Source organism: Scyliorhinus torazame, chromosome 14 (genome assembly GCF_047496885.1).
Source record: "Scyliorhinus torazame isolate Kashiwa2021f chromosome 14, sScyTor2.1, whole genome shotgun sequence".
In the NCBI taxonomy this organism is placed as follows: Eukaryota; Metazoa; Chordata; class Chondrichthyes; order Carcharhiniformes; family Scyliorhinidae; genus Scyliorhinus; species Scyliorhinus torazame.
The window spans coordinates 219,434,101-219,454,858 of record NC_092720.1 but is presented as its reverse complement, the minus strand read 5'-3'; the positions used below and the strand labels follow the sequence as shown (position 1 = coordinate 219,454,858).

General features: G+C 54.4%; 1 protein-coding gene across 2 annotated transcripts; it reads left to right on the top strand.

Annotated features, from left to right (window-relative positions):
* The first annotated feature begins 10,043 nt into the window (after positions 1-10,043).
* LOC140390518 (zinc-binding protein A33-like) lies at positions 10,044-20,163 on the top strand. 2 transcript variants are annotated; one of them, XM_072475688.1, is made up of 6 exons: positions 10,044-10,780; positions 10,871-10,966; positions 11,060-11,293; positions 13,913-13,935; positions 14,036-14,151; positions 19,411-20,163. In XM_072475688.1, exons 1-6 carry the CDS (start codon positions 10,373-10,375, stop codon positions 19,965-19,967), a joined length of 1,434 nt encoding a protein of 477 aa, XP_072331789.1. In that variant the 5' UTR covers positions 10,044-10,372; the 3' UTR covers positions 19,968-20,163. The 2 variants fall into 2 exon arrangements, with proteins under 2 accessions (XP_072331789.1, XP_072331790.1); XM_072475689.1 differs by lacking the exon at positions 10,871-10,966.
* Positions 20,164-20,758: the final 595 nt, after the last annotated feature.

Genomic DNA, 20,758 nt, shown 5'->3' with positions numbered 1-20,758 from the left:
CTAATAGGAAGGGGACCTATTCGATGAACGTACAGGTGGTCTGCGACCACCGCATGATGATCCTGCACGTCTGCGCCCGTCACCCAGGCAGTGTACACGACTCATTCGGGTTGTCGCGGTCATCCATCCCCAGCATGTACGAGGGACGCCATCCCCGGCTGAGGGGCTGGTTGCTGGGCGACAGGGGCTACCCATTGCGATCGTGGCTGATGACGCCTATACGGAGGCCACGCAATGGGGCGGAGAACCGCTACAATGATGCCCATGTAGCGACAAGGGGAGTGATCGAGAGGTGCTTTGGCGTGCTGAAGATGCGTTTCAGGTGCCTGGACCTCTCTGGGGGCGCCCTCCAGTATCGGTCAGATAGGGTCGGCTGCATCATTGTGGTGTGCTGCGTCCTGCACAACATAGCCCAGCAGAGGGGCGATATGCCGCAGGCAGAGGAGGGCGGAGTGGAGGAGCAGCAGGAAGAGGCACAGTCCTCCCCAGATGAGGGGGATGGGGGCAATGGTCAGGGCAGACGGGGTAGACACAGGCGGGTGGCTGTCCACCATTACCGGCTGGCCCAGCGGGCACGGGACAGACTGATAGCCGCCTGCTTCACTGATTAGATGGGCGTGGGAATCGGGTAGTATGGCCACAGACCGCACACCATGGCAACAGCCGACCACCCACACCCCACACCCATCCACCCACCCAGCACCCTCACCCCCCTCCCCAACCCCACCCACCCCACCCGCATGCACACCACCGCCCCCCCATTGCCGATCCACCGGCGGCACAACGGGCCGGGCTCACCCAGTTGCGGGTGGACGCGTGTCTATTGCAGGCCATGGAGGATGATGACAACCCGCCCTGCGATGAGCTCCTGGCTCTACATCGTTGGACTATGTCTGACCCATGGCCACAGTACCACCATCCACCCGGACCATCCCTGCATGCGGCTGTGACACTGCAGCGCACGGTCCTGTCCTCTGCCCGGGGGGGATATTGATGGCGGCCCAGGGGGAAGGGGGCAGACTCACCTGGGGCTGAGGTAAGACCACCCCTCACACACACACTTGCGCTCAACATACATGACACGCCCGCACACTTTGGACAGAGCACAAAGGCAGCTTCGGTAGGTGTAACATTGACTTTAATAACCAAAGGAGTTCATGCACGTGCCCTTGCCCCTAAAACTCATCTGTGCCCTGCACCCGTGCCAACTGACTCAGTGTCTAATTGTTTGGCCTTACGGGCCCTTTGACTATGTCTACGTGGTTCCCCAGACGGTACAGCAGAACTGGAGGTGGACTCCTGTGATTCCTGCCCTCTGACACTGGATCCCTTTGGCGGCCGTTTCCTGGGGCGTCCTGGCCTAGATGGGCCAGGCTGCGGCCCGGGCGACTGGGATGGCGAGCTGCCAGCCTGTCCTGCCCGTTGCCCACCCGATGCACCTGGGACGGAAGGGGGGGAGTCCGAAGTGTCGCGGTGTACCGGGACCTCCCCTACAGGGGGAGCCGGGACGGACCACACCACCTCCTCCTCCCTCGGGGTGCCCGATGGCCCCCAGGCCTCTACATGGGTGGGGGATGCGAACGGACTGGCCATCCGACGCCCCCCCGACATCTGGCGCTGCCAGTCCTGGAGGCCCGTGCTGGTATCGACAGGGGTCTGCAGGTTTGCAGCCATGGAGCCCAGGGGGTTGGCAAACCCTGTCTGTGACAGTGCGACGCCGGCTCGCACATGGCCACTGGCGCCGATGCCCTCAGCGATGGCCCGCAGAGACTGGGCCATGGCCTACTGAGACTGGGCCATGGCCTGCTGAGACTGGGCCATGGCCTGCAGAGACTGGGCTATGGCATTGAGCGCCTCTGCCATCTGGCGTTGGCACTGGCTCATGGCCTCCTGTGAGAGGGCAGCCATTTCCTGGGCCACAGACGCCGCCTGCACGGAAAGCCCCAGGCCTCGCAAACCGTTCCCCATGTCTGACACCGTCGCACCCATTGCCTCCACCGCGGACGCCACCCGTGCGGTGTCAGCTTGGGTGGCACGCATGACCGGCACCACTCCAAGCTCCTGGACGCGGGTGGACTCCTCCACCTGCGACTGCAGCCGCCGCAAGCCGCCCGTCACGCTCTTCGCTCGTCTCCGGGTCGGTGGTTGCATCGGATCTATGTGTGGGTGTGGTAACTCCAGGAACCCGGGATCCATCTGGGCGGCAGATGTTCGCTTGGGCTGGGCTGCCCTCCAACCGCCCGGCCCCTCTGCTGCTCCTACCTCCACCTGCTGTACCGGGACGGCTGTGTTGTGCGCACCAGTGAGTGTACCAGGCGCCTCATCAATAAAGTGCCCAACCGAGGTGAGTGTTTCTGCGATGGTGGAGAGTGTTGGTGACAGCAGTGGCTTTGTGTCGTGCTCTTCGTCCCACTCTGAGTCCATGGCACTTTGGGGTGGGGGTTCGTCTCCACCCATCCACTCTGAGTCACTGTCCGGTATTTCGTCTTCCTGGGTAGTGGTGTCCTGGGTAGGGGTGTCTTGGGCAGTGCTGTCCCGGGTAGTGGTGTCCCGGGTAGTGGTGTCCTGGGTAGTGGTGTCCTGGGTAGTGGTGTCCTGGGTAGTAGTGTCCTGGCTCGGATATGACGGTGGCCTGTGGCTGCCCCCCTCGTCGCTGGGTGGTCGCTCCCGCACGTGACGGGGTGTCTTCTCCCTGTTGCTCCAGGTCTCTCCGTCTCCCGTGGTGTGCGAGGGGCATTCTGCGGGCGTCGCATGCTGGAGGGTCCGGGTCTCTCCGTCTCCCGTGGCCTCCGAGGGGCATCCTGCAGGGGTCGCATGCTGGAGGGTCCGGGTCTCTCCGTCTCCCGTGGCCTCCGAGGGGCATCCTCCGGGCGTCGCATGCTGGAGGGTCCGGGTCTCTCCATCTCCCGTGGCCTCCGAGGGGCATCCTGCGGGCGGTCTGCATCTGTGGGGATGGGTGCCTGGACGTTTGGTCCTGCGATACACAATGAAGCAAGCATGGTTAGACATCAGGCAGTGATCAGGTGATACGGGGGAGGGGGATATAGGGGAGGGGGGATATGGGGACGGGCTGTCGGTGGCTCACTTGCTACTACGCCCCCGACCTCTGCATCAGCAACCTCCCGGTCGTCAGGTCCGCCAGCCAGTTCCAGGGCCCTTTCCTCGTGTTCAGTCAGTGGCCTCTCATCAGCGGGGCCTCCTCCAGTCCTCACATGCTCCCTATTGTTGTGTGCGCGCTTATCCTGTTGGGGGGGGGGGGCTGTGGCAGGGGTAAAAGGCAACAGTGTTAGGCAGGTATATGAATGCACGCCACCGGTAGCGCGTGCATTGCAGAGGTTAAGGTTAGGGCTGGATTCACTTGGGGATATGGGGGAGGGGGGATATGGGGGATAAGGGGGAGGGGGGGGATATGGGGGATATGGGGGAGGGGGGATATGGGGGAGGGGGGATATAGGGGAGGGGGGATGGGGGATATGGGGGAGGGGGGATATGGGGGAGGGGGGATATGGGGGATATGGAGGAGGGGGGATTATGGGGGATATGGGGAGGGGGGATATGGGGGATATGGGGAGGGGGGATTATGAGGGATATGGGGGAGGGGGGATATGGGGGAGGGGGGATATGGGGGAGGGGGATATGGGGGAGGGGGATATGGGGGAGGGGGATATGGGGGATATGGGGAGGGGGGATTATGGGGGATATGGGGAGGGGGATATGGGGGGATTATGGGGGATATGGGGGAGGGGGGATATGGGGGAGGGGGATATGGGGGAGGGGGGATATGGGGGAGGGGGGGATATGGGGATATGGGGGAGGGGGGATATGGGGGAGGGGGGATATGGGGGAGGGGGGATATGGGGGAGGGGGGATATGGGGGATATGGGGAGGGGGGATTATGGGGGATATGGGGGAGGGGGGATATGGGGGAGGGGGGTTATGGGGGATGTGGGGGAGGGGGGATATGGGGGAGGGGGAATATGGGGAGGAGGACATGGGGAGGGGGAGATGGGGGAGGGGGATATGGGGGAAGGGGGATATGGGGGGGATATGGGGGATATGGGGAGGGGGATTATGGGGGATATGGGAGAGGGGGGATATGGGGGATGTGGGGGAGGGGGAATATGGGGGAGGGGGGATATGGGGAGGGGGGATATGGGGGAGGGGGGATATGGGGGAGGGTGGGATATGGGGATATGGGGAGGGGGGATATGGGGATATGGGGGAGGGGGATATGGGGGATATGGGGAGGGGGAATATGGGGGAGGGGGGATATGGGGAGGGGGGATATGGGGAGGGGGGATATGGGGGAGGGGGGATATGGGGGAGGGGGGATATGGGGGATATGGGGAGGGGGGATTATGGGGAGGGGGGGATATGGGGGATGGGGAATATGGGGGAGGGGGGATATGGGGGAGGGGGGATATGGGGGAGGGAGGATTATGGGGGAGGAGGGATATGGGGGATATGGGGGAGGGGGGATTATGGGGGATATGGGGGAGGGGGTATATGGGGGAGGGGGGATATGGGGAGGAGGGATATGGGGAGGGGGGATATGGGGGAGGGGGATATGGGGGAGGGGGGATATGGGGAGGGGGGATATGGGGAGGGGGATATCGGGGAGGGGGGATATGGGGAGGGGGATATGGGGGAGGGGGGTATGGGGGAGGGGGGATATGGGGGAGGGGGGATATGGGGGATATGGGGGAGGGGGGGAAATGGGGGAGGGGGGATATGGGGGAGGGGGGATATGGGGAGGGGGATATGGGGAGGGGGATATGGGGGAGGCTCACCCTGACTGCTCTGACGAGGTCGTTCACCTTCTTGTGGCACTGGGTGCCTGTCCGTGGTGTCAGGGCCGCAGCGGTGACGGCCTCTGCCACTTCCCTCCACAGACGCCGGCTGTGGCGTGGGGCAACTCTGCGGCCGTGCCCGGGATACAGGGCGTCCCTCCTCTGCTCCACCGCGTCCAGGAGCGCCTCCACATCCCGTGACTCGAACCGCGGGGCTGAGCGGTGGCCGGCCATCCAGTCGGGTGTTGCGGTCGGGTGTTCCGGTCGGGTGGGGGGGAGCAGCGCGGCCTTATGAGCCGTCACGCCGTGCGGCGCGTATGACGCTGCACGGCGTGAACCACTGCGCAAGCGCGGATCCCGTTACGTCGCTGCTAGCCCATTTCGGGCCGGAGACTTTCGACCCATTTTTCCGACGTGACGCAAGTCGGATTTGCGCCGTTTTTTGCGCCAATCGGCGGACTTTCCGCCGATAACGGAGAATTTCGCCCCAGATTCTTATCATCTTATCAGAAAATAATAATACTAATCGCTTATTGTCACAAGTAGGCTACAATGAAGTTAATGTGAAAAGCCCCTAGTCGCCACATTCTGGCGCCTGTTCGTGGAGGCTGGATAGGGAATTGAACCCGTGCTGCTGGTCTGGTTCTGCATTACAAGCCACTGTCTTAGCCCACCGTGCTAAACCAGCCCCGGCACACTGCCCGTGATTCTCCGTTCCGGAGGCAAAGTGTTCCCACCAGCAGAGAATTGCTGCTGGTAACCGCTGGTGACAGGAACGGGGCCCAGACTGTGAGGGCTGGATTCTCTGATTCTGGGGCAATGTCCCCACGCCGGCATTTTGCGCCAGCAAAAAGGGCGTAAAATGGCCGCCGATTCCCCGTGTTGCTGGGGGCTAGCATGAACGCAGCGTAGAGCACCCGGCTCTAGCTGCCGATACCGCCGGAGAATTGCCGGATCCATGGCCGCGCATGCGCGTGGCGGCAGCCTGCAGCGGCCTCGCCGTGCTACATGGCCGAGGCCGCTCGCGGACCCGGCCCGCGAAATAGTGCCCCCCCACTTTCGCCGGCTCACACGCCCCGGACCATCCCCCCACAGTGGTCCCAGACCCTCATAAAGTCCCCCCTGCCCGTGGATCAGCTCTCCCCTGTCTGTGGCGGAGCTGGACTGAGTCTGTAGCCGCCACGCCGAGTTCCCGACGGATGAGACCACGCGTGACCGTCGCCTTCGGGAACTTGGCCGTTCGGGGGCAGAGCATCGGGGGGCGGGCCTCAGGCAATGTCCTGAGGCCGTCGATACGTGGCGGGCGGACTCGGAGAGTACGCTTTGGAGGGGGCGGAGCAATGAGAAAGCGATACCGCCGCTGATTTGGTCGGGAACTGTGATTCTCCGGCCGAACGTGATTTCAGCGTCCGGAGAATCCGGCCCTGAGTCTCTCTCCTTTAACAGGGGCCAGTGTCAGGGGCAGGTCCTCTGGGGAGCTCCATTGGGGGCGTTCAGGAAAGAGGGCACACATAATTACCCAGAAATGTAAGGGTCCAGTGAGAGGGTGGAATTGAAGGAAATCAGTATCAGTAAGATAATGGTGCTGGGAAATGAATGGAGTTAAAGGCTGACAAATCTCCGTCCCAGATTATTAAAGGAAGTGGCTCTGGAAATGTTGGACACATTGGTGACCATCTCCAAAATTCTATCGACCCTGGAGCAGTTCCTGCAGATGGAGGGTGGCAAATATAACCCCACTGATTAAAAAGGGAGGGAGCGAAAAAAGGGAGAATTACAGTTAGTCTGACACCTGGGGCGAAATTCTCCCGAAACGGCGTGATGTCCGCCGACTGGCGCCCAAAACGGCGCCAATCAGACGGGCATCGCGCCGCCCCAAAGGTGCGGATTCTCCGCATCTTTGGGGGCCGAGCCCCAACGTTGAGGGGCTAGGCCGGCGCCAGAGGAATTTCCGCCCGCCAGCTGGCGGAAACGGCCTTTGTTACCCCGCCAGCTGGCGCCTAAATGACATCCCCGGGCGGCGTATGCGCAGGAGCGTCAGCGGCCGCTGACAGTTTCCCACGCATGCGCAGTGGAGGGAGTCTCTTCCACCTCCGCCATGGTGGAGACCGTGGCGGAGGCGGAAGGGAAAGAGTGCCCCCACGGCACAGGCCCGCCCGCGGATCGGTGGGCCCCGATCGCGGGCCAGGCCACCGTGGGGGCACCCCCCGGGGTCAGATCGCCCCGCACCCCCCCCCAGGACCCCGGAGCCCACCCACGCCGCCCTTGTCCTGCCGTTCAAAAGGTGGTTTAATCCACGCCGGCGGGACAGGCAATTTATCGGCGGGACTTCGGCCCATCTGGGCCAGAGACTCGAGCAGGGGTGCCCGCCAACCGGCGCGGCCCGATTCCCGCCCCGGCCGAATATCCGGTGCCGGAGACTTCGGCAACTGGCGGGGGCGGGATTCACGGCAGCCCCCGGCGATTCTCCAACCCGGCGGGGGGTCGGAGAATGACGCCCCAGGAGTGGGGAAGATTCTCGAGTCAATTATAAAAGATGTAATAACATAAGATTTGGAAAGCATTAACAGGATTGGACAAAGCCAACATAGGCTTATGAAGGGCTTCAATAATCCACTGGAGTGTTTTCAGGATTAAACTAGTAGAATAGATAAGGGAGAACCAGTCGATGTGGTATATTTGGATTTTCAGAAGGATTTTGATTTGGTCCTTCACAAGAGGTTAGTTGGCAAAATTAAAGCACATGGGATTGTGGGAATGTAAGTGGATCAGGAATTGGTGACAGACAGGAAAGAGTGGGAATCAATGGATCTTTTTCCGAGTGGCAGGCAGTGACTAGTGAGGTACCACAGGGGTCAGTGTTTGGGCCCCAGCTGTTCACGATATATAAACACAACCTGGATGAGGGAACCAAATGTAACATTTCCAAGTTTATGGATGACACAAAACTGTGTGGAACTGTGAGTTGTGAGGAGGATGCAAGGAGGCTTCAAGGTGATTGAAACAAGTTGAGTGAGTGGACAAACACATGGCAGATGCAGGATAATGTGGCTAAATGTGAAGTTATTCACTGTGGTGTGAAAAACAGAAAGGAAGAGGATTATTTAAATGGTGATGTATTGGGAAGTGTGGATGTACAAAGGGATCTGGGTCCTTGTACACCAGCCAACCAAAGTGGAGAGGCAGCTGCAGCAAGCAATTAGGAAGGTGAATGGTTTGTTGGCCTTCATTGTGAGAGGATTGGAGTTCAGAAGTAGGGATGTGTCACTGCAGTTATACAGGGCCTTGGTGAGACCACACCTGGAGTATTGTGAGCAGTTTTGCTCTCCCTGCCTGAGAAAGGATTTACTTGTCACAGAGGGAGTGCAGCGGAGATTCACTCGGCTAATACTGGGGTTGGGGGGACAGTGCAATGAGGAGAGAATGATTCGACTGGGCCTGTGTTCACTCGGGTTTAGAAGGATGAGAGGAGATCTGATTGAAACGTATAAAATTCTAACAGGGCTGGATTGACTAGATTCAGGGAGGATGTTTTCCCTGGTTGGGGAATCTCGAACCAGGGGACACAGTCTCAGGATACGGGGAAGACTATTCAGGACTGAAATTAGGAAATATTTCTTCATTCAAAGGGTTGAGAACCTGTGGAATTCTTGACCACAGGAGGTTACCACAAGTCACTGAATATATTCAAGAAAGAGACAGATAATTTTTACATTTCAATGGCATCAAGGGGTTTGGGGAGAAAGCGGGAATGTGGCATTGAGATAGAGGATCAGACACAATCATATTGAATGGTGGAGCAGGCTCGAAGGGCCGAATGGCCTACTCCTTTTTTATATGTTTCTGTGTTTATGTGTGGGGTTTGGCGGAGGGGGGGCGGGGTCCCTGTGCTTGTGGGGGGTCGGGTTGCCCCTGTGCTTGTCGGGGAGGGGGTTCCCCGTATCCGTGGGGGGTGGGGCTGTATTATTTTAACACAGATCAGGGCGCCCCGATCTCGGTGGAGCCGGCGTTGCCGGATCTATCAGGCCCCGCCCTGCCAGCGTGAGGGTGAAAACCACGGCCATAGATTTTCTGAGCTCAGAGTGCCAGAGAATCTGGAGAGAAAACTCAGCTGTGCAGCTGGAGAGCTACACAACGGCTTTCTCTCTCTAACCAGCTCTCTGTGCACAGAGAGCAAAATCCCACCCAATGCGTCAAAGAGCAGCACGGAGTTACTTCCTTATGGATTGTGAAAAAGGGTCAGGAATGACCAGGATGCTGAAGAGAATGGAGATTCTCGTCATTCACAAAAAGTCCCATCTGGTCAGTGTGTGAAATAGTCCCTCCGAATCAAACTGCCTCTGCCCGGCTTCACACACCGATCCCTGTTTGGGCAGAGATGTGAAAGTGAGTGTCTGCCTCCTCAAAACCAGGCCGTTCCCGATTGGCAGCTTTGATTGGCAGCCTGCCCTGGAGAAGGAAAACTCTGATTTGAAACCCCAGCCATGGGTCAAATAGTAAAGTCTTCATTGGCTGACAGTGCGGAAGGAGACAGACAAGACCAATGGTCTGGATGTAGAAAGAGCTGCTGAGGCCCTCCAGCTTGTTTAGTATCGAGGGAAAGGACAAGTGTAAAGTTAAAAGCTGCAGCCTTTCAGCTGCTACACTGTGACACACATTACACGAGTGCAGCAATAGCTGCCTCAGAGCAGAGAGCGGCTCTGTACAAACCTCACCCACTTCAATATACTCACTGTGCAGCTTGTTCAACAAATGAACTCAACCAACACCCCCATCATCAGTATGAAAAGCCCTGAGGGCTGGGGGAGGAGTCAGCCAGCACCAGAGACATTTCAGACTCGCTTTTAATTCAAATATTATTCTTGGAAAAAATTCAGACAACCTTGTAATTCTCCAAAGCTGATTTTTATCAAAAAATCTTCATTTTCACAGTGATATAAGTTTCAGTCAAAATTCATAACAAATAAATACCAAACATCTAACTTGAGTTGGAGTCAGGCTGGGTTTACGTAAAGGGACAGGTCAGGAGGAGCTGGACAATATGTTTCAGTTTGTGTTTCCCACAAAGTAAAACACAACTTGACCATCCGTGCCTGGGGCTGCTTTGAGACAGAAGTATATGAAGGAGAGCAGCAGGCTGCCAGTCACTCACAGGACACAATCCCCACCTCCTCCCATCCTCTCTCCACCCACCCCCACCACCAACAGACCTTCACTCCCATCGCCTGGGTTCAATTATTCCCTGTCGTTCACTCTAACCCTGTTTATGCTTGATTCTGCTCCGGGTTTTGTCTCCAGCTCTCAAAGTGGGCAGGACCGAGAGCAGCAAATAACAATAATTCCTTGATGTGGAGATGCCGGCATTGGACTGGGGTGGGCACAGTAAGAAGTCTGACACCAGGTTAAAGTCCAACAGGTTTGTTTCGGATTGCTAGCTGTCAGAGCACTGCTCCTTCCTCAGGTGAATTCCGTGAGTATTGCAGTGAACATCATGAGGGAATTACTGAACTGAATATGTTCAGTAGCGGAGCAGGAACATTGAAACTGAAAGTGGTTTGAATCAGGAAGTGCTGAGTGTGAACATGGCTTCCAGACAGCAGGAGGACAGTTGGACCGAGGAGACAATTTGTCCCATTTGTCTTGATTTCTTCACTGATCCGGTTTCACTGGAGTGTGGACACAACTTCTGCCGCTCCTGTATCACCCAGTGTTGGGAAAAGGAGAGAAACTCCTGCCCAGAATGTAGACAGGAGTTTCCAGAAAGAATCCTCAGGGCCAATCGGATCTTAGCAAATCTGGCTGAGAAAGCTCGGAAATTAAAGCTGAATGGGAAAGAGAAGGAAAGTAAACTTCACTGTGAGGAACATCAGGAAGAACTGAAGCTGTTTTGTGAAACTGACAAGAAATTGATCTGTGTGAATTGTGTCGATTCGCAGGAACACAGAGAACACCGCTTCATCCCGATTCAGAAAGCTGTTGAAATCTACAAGGTAAAAGGGAACAGATTTGATCCCCTGATTATCTGATCACATTTTCAGGATCTTACACTTTTATTTTCTGATTTTCTCTCCCAATCCCAGGATGGGGTGAAATCTTCATTCGATTCTCTCACAGAGAAGAAATCGACGGTTCTAGAAATGGAGCAGCAGCAGAAACAGAAGATTTCTCAAATTAGGGTAAAGTCTCCCTGTGCTGAGCTTCCAAATTTAATCCATTATTTTGTTGTTTTTATTCCAGAAACATATTATTTTTAATGTTTCTTCTTGTAGAAACAGTCGGTCAGTCTGCAGAGCCACATCACATCCGAGTTCACTAAAATGCACCAGATTCTCACTGAGAAAGAGCAGCGTTTCATCCGAGATCTCAGGGAAGAAGAGGAAAAAATTCTAAAACCAATGGAGGAAAATCTTTGTGAAATTCAGGAGAATTTAAATTCTATTCAGGAGAAACTCTCAAAGTTGGAAAACCAGTTGGAACAAAAAGACGGAGTGAGATTTTTGAAGGTGAGGGATTATATTTCAGTTTCGTTCAGTGAAAGTTCACAGTCACATGATCTACACGAGCCTCCTCCCATCCTACTTCATTTCCCTGTCAATATATCCTTCTGTTCCTTTCTCCCTCACCTGTATCCAGCTTCTCCTTAAATGTAGCCCTGGCTTTCCCTGGGTGGGTGGAATTTAATGCTGTTCCCCCCCAGGGTACATTTAGTCAGGGTGTGGGGTGAGTGGAAGGGGACATGGGGAATGACACTGTGTGGAGTTTCTGTTGTCTTTCCATCTCTACACAGATTAAGTCTGTGGTGGTAAGTCTTGTGGGACAGCCTTCCTGTAACCAATTCAGCCCCTTCACAGGGCAATGAATGTTCTCATCCTGCTGTCACTGGTATTCCCCCAGCAATGAGCAGGGGTCTCACAATACGGGAAGCCTGAAAATCAAACCCTATTGGGGTTACTGGTGGGATTCTGGGAGGGGATGGGGGGAGAGGTGGTGGGATTGAGGATGTAGCGGGAATGCCCTTGTTCAGTTGCACTGTGTACCTGATTGAGGGACTGTAAGAGGTTCACGCTCCCGTTTCCACTGACTGATGGTTCTCGACTTGAGGATTTTGTAAAGGACAAAATTACACAGACACGGGGATTGGCTCAACCACAAACTTGTTGTTTAGTGAAAACACTCCCAACACCCGAATACAAAGAGCTCTAAACTAGTGTAAATCACATCACACAGCATTTAATTGGTTTTCCAATTGAAATCCCTCCACAATTTAACCTCGGCTTCCACATAAACACACAAATCACCACAACTTATTAAAAAGCCTCTCCTGAAAATCCACAGACAAAACCCCACATTTCAGCCCAAACGTTCCTCAATTCAAACCCAAATCCCCCCCGGATTTGGATGTTACACTGAAGTTATTTTAAAACCTCAGCCCCAATCCCCCTCGGATTTGGCTGATAAATTACAATTCCCCACCCGGCTGCTCCTTCTGGTGTGAATTGCAGGCCCGGGAGCCAGGTTGACCGTTTTTGACCCTCCTTCTTGGCTGCAGTGCCAGACCCTTGGATCTTGTCCTTTTAATGATGATTCTTATCGGAATATCACAAACACATTTCCTGAAGCCATCCTGCTGGAGGGTCAGTGCTCAGCACCTTTCAATCTCTTTACACAGTCATTTTCAATCCCAGGGTCGCGGCGTTCCCGATTACGGGAAGGGGGATCCTCATAAAATCCAACCCCTGGGATTTAAACTGAATTGGAAAAGCAGCAGTTAATGATGTTGGAATCAGGTTTAAACTGGCTTCACAAACTCATTAATGAGACAAATTAACTTCCTGCCGCTAGTCCGGTGCATTGACCCCTTCCCGACTCTGACTTAATCCCGGGAGGTTTTCCTGCCATCGACAGACTGAGCCGTGTCCTCTCGTGTGATTCCCTGTGTCCGGACACCATGCTCGCTGCTGTGACAGACTGGAGTAAATTCCACCCCGTGTGACAGTGAGTTCCACATTCCCATCACTCTCCCGGCAAAGAAGTTTCTCCTGAACTCCCGATTGGATTTATTTGTAACTTTATGGTTGTGTTATGTAATTTGGAAGAACACAAGCTGCCACTTGATGCAGTTTTGAGTAAAAGTTGCTCCAAACTTTGAAGTGAGTTCAATGTGTTTCATTGAACTATTAGCACAGTTCTCAATGAGTTCGACTCTCTGCTAATCTAAATGTAGTAACTCAGTCTAACTGAACCAGCCTTGCTCTAAGCCACGTGCTGGGGTGTGATGCTGAGGATACACCCTGTCTCACTCTGTAGATGTTGGTCTGTGGAAAGAGGCGGGGTGTGAGTGCCTCATCCCTTTTATCGTGAGATACCACCCCTCAGTGTCCTGACTGCTCATTGGTCGTGTCCAAATTCTGTGTGTTCATTAGCTGCATGTTTGCATATCATAGAACATACTGTGCAGAAGGAGGCCATTCGGCCCATCGAGTCTGCACCGACCCACTTAAGCCCTCACTTCCACTGTAATCCCATAACCCAATAACCCTCCAAACCTTTTTGGACACTAAGGGCAATTTAGCACGGCCAATCCACCTAACCTGCACGTCTTTGGACTGTGGGAGGAAACCGGAGCACCCGGAGGAAACCCACGCAGACACGGGGAGAACGTGCAGACTCCACACAGTTAGTGACCCAGTGGGGAATCGAACCTGGGACCCTGGCGCTGTGACGCCACAGTGCTAGCCACTTGTGCTACCGTGCTACTATATCATGACATATATTATGATTCTATCCCTATTTCTGGATTCTCTACAGTGTAAACATCTTCACTGAATCTATCAAACCCGACCCCTTTCATCATTTGAAAGATCTCTATCAGGTCTTCTCTTTTCTACAGTAAAGCTGATCAATCTTTGCTGTTAGTTGAAGCCTCTCAGTTGCTGTCAATCTTTTTGATACTTTCTCCTGTGCTTCAATATCCTTTGTGTAACATCCTCTTTCTATTCCATGTCTGCAGCAATGGGAATTGACAATTCTCAGCAGCTTGTAACAATGTGAGGGTCATTTCTGCTTTCTGGATATAGACAGTCCGTCTCTGTCAACTCAGATTTGTGTTTTGTTTATTTCAGGAGGTAGCATCTCGGAAGAGGAGGTAGGACATGAACTTTACTGAAACTCAGGGCAAGTTGGTAAAATTACTCAGCAAAGTGTTTATGGTCAATTTATAATCAAATCTTTAATATTTTTTACAGGATGGGTGATGAGATTAATCAGCTGTTACTAGCAGATGGTGTCCTGTCCATCGGAAAATTCTTCAGCCCTTTCCCGTTCCCAGTGTGGAGAGAAATGCTGGATGTCATTAACCCTGGTAAAACTCAGATAAGTTCCTCTGTCCTGATTTATATCTTATATTTCAATCATTATCCATATAAATATCAAAGACACCGGGCGGGATTCTCCGGTCCGCCAGCCCCCTTTTCCTGGGCAGCGGCCCTCACCGGCAGCGGGATTCTCCGCCTCCGCCACCTGCCAATGGGATTGCCCATTGTGGCCACCCCACACCGCCGGGAAACCCGCGGGCGTGGGAGCGCTGCCGGCGCAACGGAGAATCCGTCGGCAGAGAGAATGTTTAAGAGCTTTGTTATAAAGAAATGAGGATAAAAATGGTCCTGATTGGAATTAAAGTCTGATTCATGCACCTAATCCACTTTCTAAACATCATTCTCAGCTTGGTCAGCTGAAACTGTCAGCTCCCCAAACATCACCAATACAGGAACTCTCAGATGAAGCTCTGTCTTACAAACTTCAACAAGTGGAAACTCCGCCATTCCCAGCTGAACCTTTCCTCCTCAAAAATCCCAGAGTGACCGTATTTAACCGCGTGTTTCTCGGCGCTCGCAGCGCCGAGAAACACTTGGCGATAAAACGCCCCCCACGTTGGGTAAGGTGCCTGTGGGGAACGCGGGGCCGAGGCCGCTCATCGCCCCGTTTTGTGCAGTGAGGAGCTCCGCTCGCCCGAACTCCTCAGTGCAGCGAGAGATCGGGACGCCATTTTAAAATGATATCCCGATCTCCCAGGCCACCGAACCCACCCCGACAGCCCCCCCCCCCCCCCCCTCCCAAGCACCAACTCACTTTGGGAGGGTCCCCAGCTCCCTCCGCAACACACACGCTGGACACCCCCAGCCTGATCACCAGCACACAGAAAATGGCAGCTTGACACATTGTCAGTGACAGCCTGGCAGTGCCCTTGTCAGCTAGCAGTGTGATGCAACCATCAATTCACTCAAAGACACGAAGAGAAGTAAACCGTGGTTTTAATCAGCTTAGAACAGTGCCTGCCTGCGACTGGTACAATAATGGGAACCGCCTGCAGGTTAGCTGCTCTTTATACTTCCTTTCAAGGGGAGGAGCCATGGGCGGAGCCCGTACATGCCCCAACATATCCCCCTGTGGGTGAAGCCACACAATGGCCCACAGAACATAGAACATAACAGCACAGTCCAGGCCCTTCGGCCCTCGATGTTGCGTCAACCTGAGAAACCAATCCAAAGCACTATTCCATTATCGTCCATATGTTTATCCAATGACCATTTAAATGCCCTTAGTGTTGGCGAGTCCATTACTGTTGCAGGCAGGGCATTCCACGCCCTTACTACTCTCTGAGTAAAGAACCTGACTCTGATATCTGTCCTATATCTATTTCCCCTCAGTTTAAAGCTATGTCCCCTCGTGCTAGACATCACCATCCGAGGAATAAGGTTCTCACTGTCCACCCTAGCTAATCCTCTGATCATCTTTTATGCCTCCATTAAGTCACCTCTTAACCTGCTTCTCTCTAACGAAAACAGCCTCAAGTCCCTCAGCCTTTCCTCATAAGACCTTCCCTCCATACCAGGCAACGTCCTGGTAAATCTCCTCTGCACCCTTTCCAATGCTTCCACATCCTTCCTATAATCTGGCGACCAGAACTGCACACAATACTCCAAATGCGACCGCACCAGGGTTTTGTACAGCTGCAACATGACTTCATGGCTCAGAAACTCAATCCCTCTACCAATAAAAGCTAACACACCGTACGCCTTCTTAACAACCCTATCAACCTGGGTGGCAACTTTCAGGGATCTATGTACATGGACACCAAGATCTCTCTGCTCATCTACACTGCCAAGAATCTTACCATTAGCACAGTACTCTGTATTCCTGTTACTCGTTCCAAATGAATCACCTCACACTTTTCTGCATTAAACTCCATTTGCCACCTCTCAGCCCAGCTCTGCAGCTTATCTATGTCCCTCTGTAACCTGCAACATCCTTCCCCACTGTGCACAACTCCACCAACTTTAGAGTCATCTGCAAATTTACTCACCCATCCTTCCACGCCCTCCTCCAGATCTTTTATAAAAATGACAAACAGCAGTGGCCACAAAACAGATCCTTGTGGAACACCACTAGTAACCGAACTCCAGGCTGAACATTTCCCATCAACCACCACCCTCTGTCTTGTTACAGCTAGCCAATTTCTGGTGGAGCCCACAGGGTTAACAACATAACACAACAGCAGAACATGATACAAATGCACTGGTGAATTATTAGCACTATACATTCCCCACACAGGGCCACCTGGGTGCCTGTGTGCTTTGTTTGGGGTGAGCTCTGCTATTCCCCTGCTTCCCCTGCAGTGGGGCTGAGCTTCTGATGAGTGAACTGAGGAGTGGCAGCACCTGGTGTGTCACTGATTGAGCTTGGCCACGCCCATCCCGGTGATGGCTCAGCCGGGGTCTGAGGCTTTCCAGAGGGGCGGCCTGGGTGGCTCCCAAATGACCAGAGGCTCTGTGAACATTTCCAGGACACAGTGAGCAGTCAGCAGAGTGAGCAGCCAGGGGCCTGTGAGTAGCACCAAAGGGGTGTGTTTAAAACCCAGACTGCAGCAATGGGGGTCTGAGCCAGGCCACCCCGATCCCGAGGGGGACACCCCGAGTGCACAGACCTGTCACCAAGTCGCTCCCCGTTACTCCCCCCGGCCCAGGCAGCCCCCCCAGCAAGTCCCACAATTATTGAGGCTTTTTGAGGGTTTTTTCCCCTCTCTCTGCCCCTCAGCAGCCATGGAGCCCAGTCCCCGTTTGGAAATACTTGCACTAATTCACACCCGCGTGACTTCTGCCTGAGAGGGGCGGAGCATCGTGGAAGGGCGGAGCATACTGTGTCCAATCCGCTGATTAGATTTAAATCTATGTAAATGAGGGTGTTACATGGGCCCGCTGCAGGGCACAAACTTTGATTTCACCGCCAGGGAGGGACTGGAGCCTGGCGTCGGAATCAGTGCCGGGCACAAACCTCGATTTGTGCATTACGCCCGAATCTCCGCCCGATCGCACTTCCGGTGCCGTGAAGCGGAGAATCCGCCATATTTGTTTCCACGGAGCAGAACGGAAATATCTCGGTGTTGAGATCTTCATCTAAATTTGAGAAGAGATTAGTTTATTTTGATGACGTCACCCACCCACCCCCACAAACACACACACACAGTTACACACACACAGTTACACACACACCCACACACACAGTTACACACACACACAGTTACACACACAGTTACACACACACACACACAGTTACACGCACACACACAGTTACACGCACACACACACACACAGTTACACACACACACACACACAGTTACACACCCACACACACACATGCACACACAGTTAAACACAGTTACACACACGCATACACACAGTTACACGCACGCACACAGTTACACACATACACAGTTACACACACACACAGTTACACCCACCCAGTTACACGCGCACACACACACACACAGTTATACACACACACACTTTCACACACCCACAGTTACACACACAGTTACACACACGCACACACAGTTTCATACCCACACAGTTACACACACACACACAGTTACACACACAGAGTTACACACAGAGTTACACCCACACAGTTACACACACACACAGTGACACACAGTTACACACAGTTACACACATACAGTTTTACACACACACACACAGTTACACACACAGTTACACACACTCACACAGAGTCTCTCCCCGATCCTCAGTGAGTCTCCCCCCCGATCCCCAGTGAGTCTCTCCCCGAGCCACTGTGAGTCTCCCCCCGATCCCCAGTGAGTCTCTACCCCCGATCCCCAGTGAGTCACTCCCCAATCCCCAGTGAGTCTCTCCCCCCGATCCCCAGTGAGTCTTTCGCCCCGATCCCCAGTGAGTCCCTCCCCCGATCCCCAGTGAGTCTCTCCCAGATCCCCAGTGAGTCTCCCCCCGATCCCCAGTGAGTCTCTCCCCCCGATCCCCAGTCAATCTCTCTTCCGATCCCCAGTGAGTCCCTCCCCCGATCCCCAGTGAGTCTCTCCCCCCGATCCCCAGAGAGTCTCTCCCCCCGATCCCCAGTGAGTCTCCCCCGATCCCCAGTGAGTCTCTCCCCCCGATCCCCAGTGAGTCTCCCCCGAACCCCAGTGAGTCTCTCCCCCGATCTCCAGTGAGTCTCCCCCCGATCCCCAGTGAGTCTCCCCCCCGATCCCCAGTGAGTCTCTCCCCAATCCCCAGTGAGTCTCTCCTCCGATCCCCAGAGAGTCTCTCCCCGATCCCCAGTGAGTCTCCCACCGATCCCCAGTGAGTCTCTCCCCTCGATCCCCAGAGAGTCTCTCCCCCCGATCCCCAGTGAGTCTCCCCCGATCCCCAGTGAGTCTCTCCCCCCGATCCCCAGTGAGTCTCCCCCGAACCCCAGTGAGTCTCTCCCCCGATCCCCAGTGAGTCCCCCCCCGATCCCCAGTGAGTCTCTCTCGCCGATCCCCAGTGAGTCTCTCACCGATCCCCAGTGAGTCTCCACCCATTCCCCAGTGAGTCCCCCGATCCCCAGTGAGTCTCTCCCCCGATCCCCAGTGAGTCTCCCCCCGATCCCCAGTGAGTCTCCCCCCGATCCCCAGAGAGTCTCTGCCCCCGAACCCCAGTGAGTCTCACCCGATCCCCAGAGTCTCTCTCTGATCCCCAGTGAGTCTCTCCCCCCGATCCCCAGTGAGTCTCCCTCTGATCCCCAGTGAGTCTCCCCCCGATCCCCAGTGAGTCTCCCCCGATCCCCAGTGAGTCTCCCCCGATCCCCAGTGAGTGTCTTCCCGATCCCCAGTGAGTCTCTCCCCGATCCCGTGAGTCTCTCTCCGATCCCCAGTGAGTCTCCCCCCCAGATCCCCAGTGAGTCTCTCTCAACGATCCCGTGAGTCTCCCCCCGATTCCCAGTGAGTCTCTCCCCCGGTCCCGTGAGTCTCCCCCCGATCCCCAGTGAGTCTCTCCCCGATCCTCAGTGAGTCTCTCCCCGATTCCCAGTGAGTCTCCCCCGATCCCCAGTGAGTCTCTCCCCGATCCCGTGAGTCTCCCCCCGATCCCCAGTGAGTCTCTCCCCGATCCCGTGAATCTCCCGACGATCCCCAGTGAGTCTCTCCCCGATTCCCAGTGAGTCTCTCCCCGATTCCCAGTGAGTCTCCCCCGATCCCCAGTGAGTCTCCCCCCGATCCCTAGTGAGTCGCTCCCCTGATCCCCAGTGAGTCTCTCCCCCCGAGTCTCTAATTTTCTGTATTTTCTCCCAGTCTCTGTGACCCTGGATGTGGAAACAGCGAATCCCTGGCTCGAGGTGTCTGAGGATCTGAAGAGTCTGAGACGGGCCCGGACCCAGAGGAGTCTCCCTGACACCAGGAAGAGGTTTACAGACTGGGAATGTGCGCTGGGCTCAGGGGGATTCACATCGGGGAGACATTACTGGGAGGTGGAGGTGACGGGGAATCGGGGCTGGAGTCTGGGAGTAGCCGCAGAGTCTGTGGAGAGGAAGGACTGGGTCAGACTGAGCCCAGAGACTGGATTCTGGACCATTGGGCGGGAGGTTGATCAGTTTTATATAAATTCCTCTCCTCAATCCCGTCTCCGTGTCGGTCAGATCCCCGGGAAGGTGGGAGTTTATCTCAGTTATGAGTCTGGGACAGTTTCATTTTACAACGTGGACACCAAGTCCCATCTCCACACCTTCACCGGGAATAAATTCACTGAGAAACTTTATCCTTTCTTCTGGACTTGGGATGTAAACCAGTTTCTGAGAATCTGCTCCGGTTCTGATCCGGATTGGGAAAGGGGCGGGGCCTCAGGGCGGTGACATCATCCCTGACATCACAATGACTTGAGGGTCAGGGGCAGAGGTCAGGGGTTGGGGGTCAGAAACATCCATAGACAACAGTTTGTCACTAAATGTGTTGGTTAATTTGCAAATTGTAAAATCCCAATCAGACTGTAAATAAAAACAACACAAATAAAAACGTCAGAGGATTAAAATAAAAAGGAAATTAAATATCTTGAACTTTCCCTTGCAGTTCATTGTAGTGCCGATTGCAGCCACACGATGGTGATGTCGAGCTGTACAAAGATCAGTAAAGTTTTACAGCGCAGTATCGCCACCTGCTGCTGGATACCTGGTACTGGCAGGAATTCAACAACTCAAAATGCTTAATCGCTGATCAGACAATTCAGGCAGGACCTTTCTTCACACCTGAAAGAGAATTGAATCAGAAACAAAGGAGGGAAAATAAACATGAGCCTGGACTTCCCACTTCCATGTTCCTGTCACACATCGAGTCCCTATCGGGAAATTCCACACAGCCAGTCTGGACAATGTTCAGAAAATCCCAGGTTGGGAGAGTGAGATTTCCCAGTTTGGGATCTTGCTGTGTGTCAGGAGTTGAATTCACAAATCTGAGCCTGTATTCTGAGTACAGAGAGGATAAGAATGTCCTCCTAGTTTAATAACTGGGACATTGGTGGATAGTTCGAATGTGCGAATGAAAGTGAAATTGGACACCACCTCCCCCTGGCTGCGAATGGTATTACAGCAATAAAATAAGATTTTTAAAAACCCATGCAGCAGCTCCTGGTGAGACTGGAACAACATGT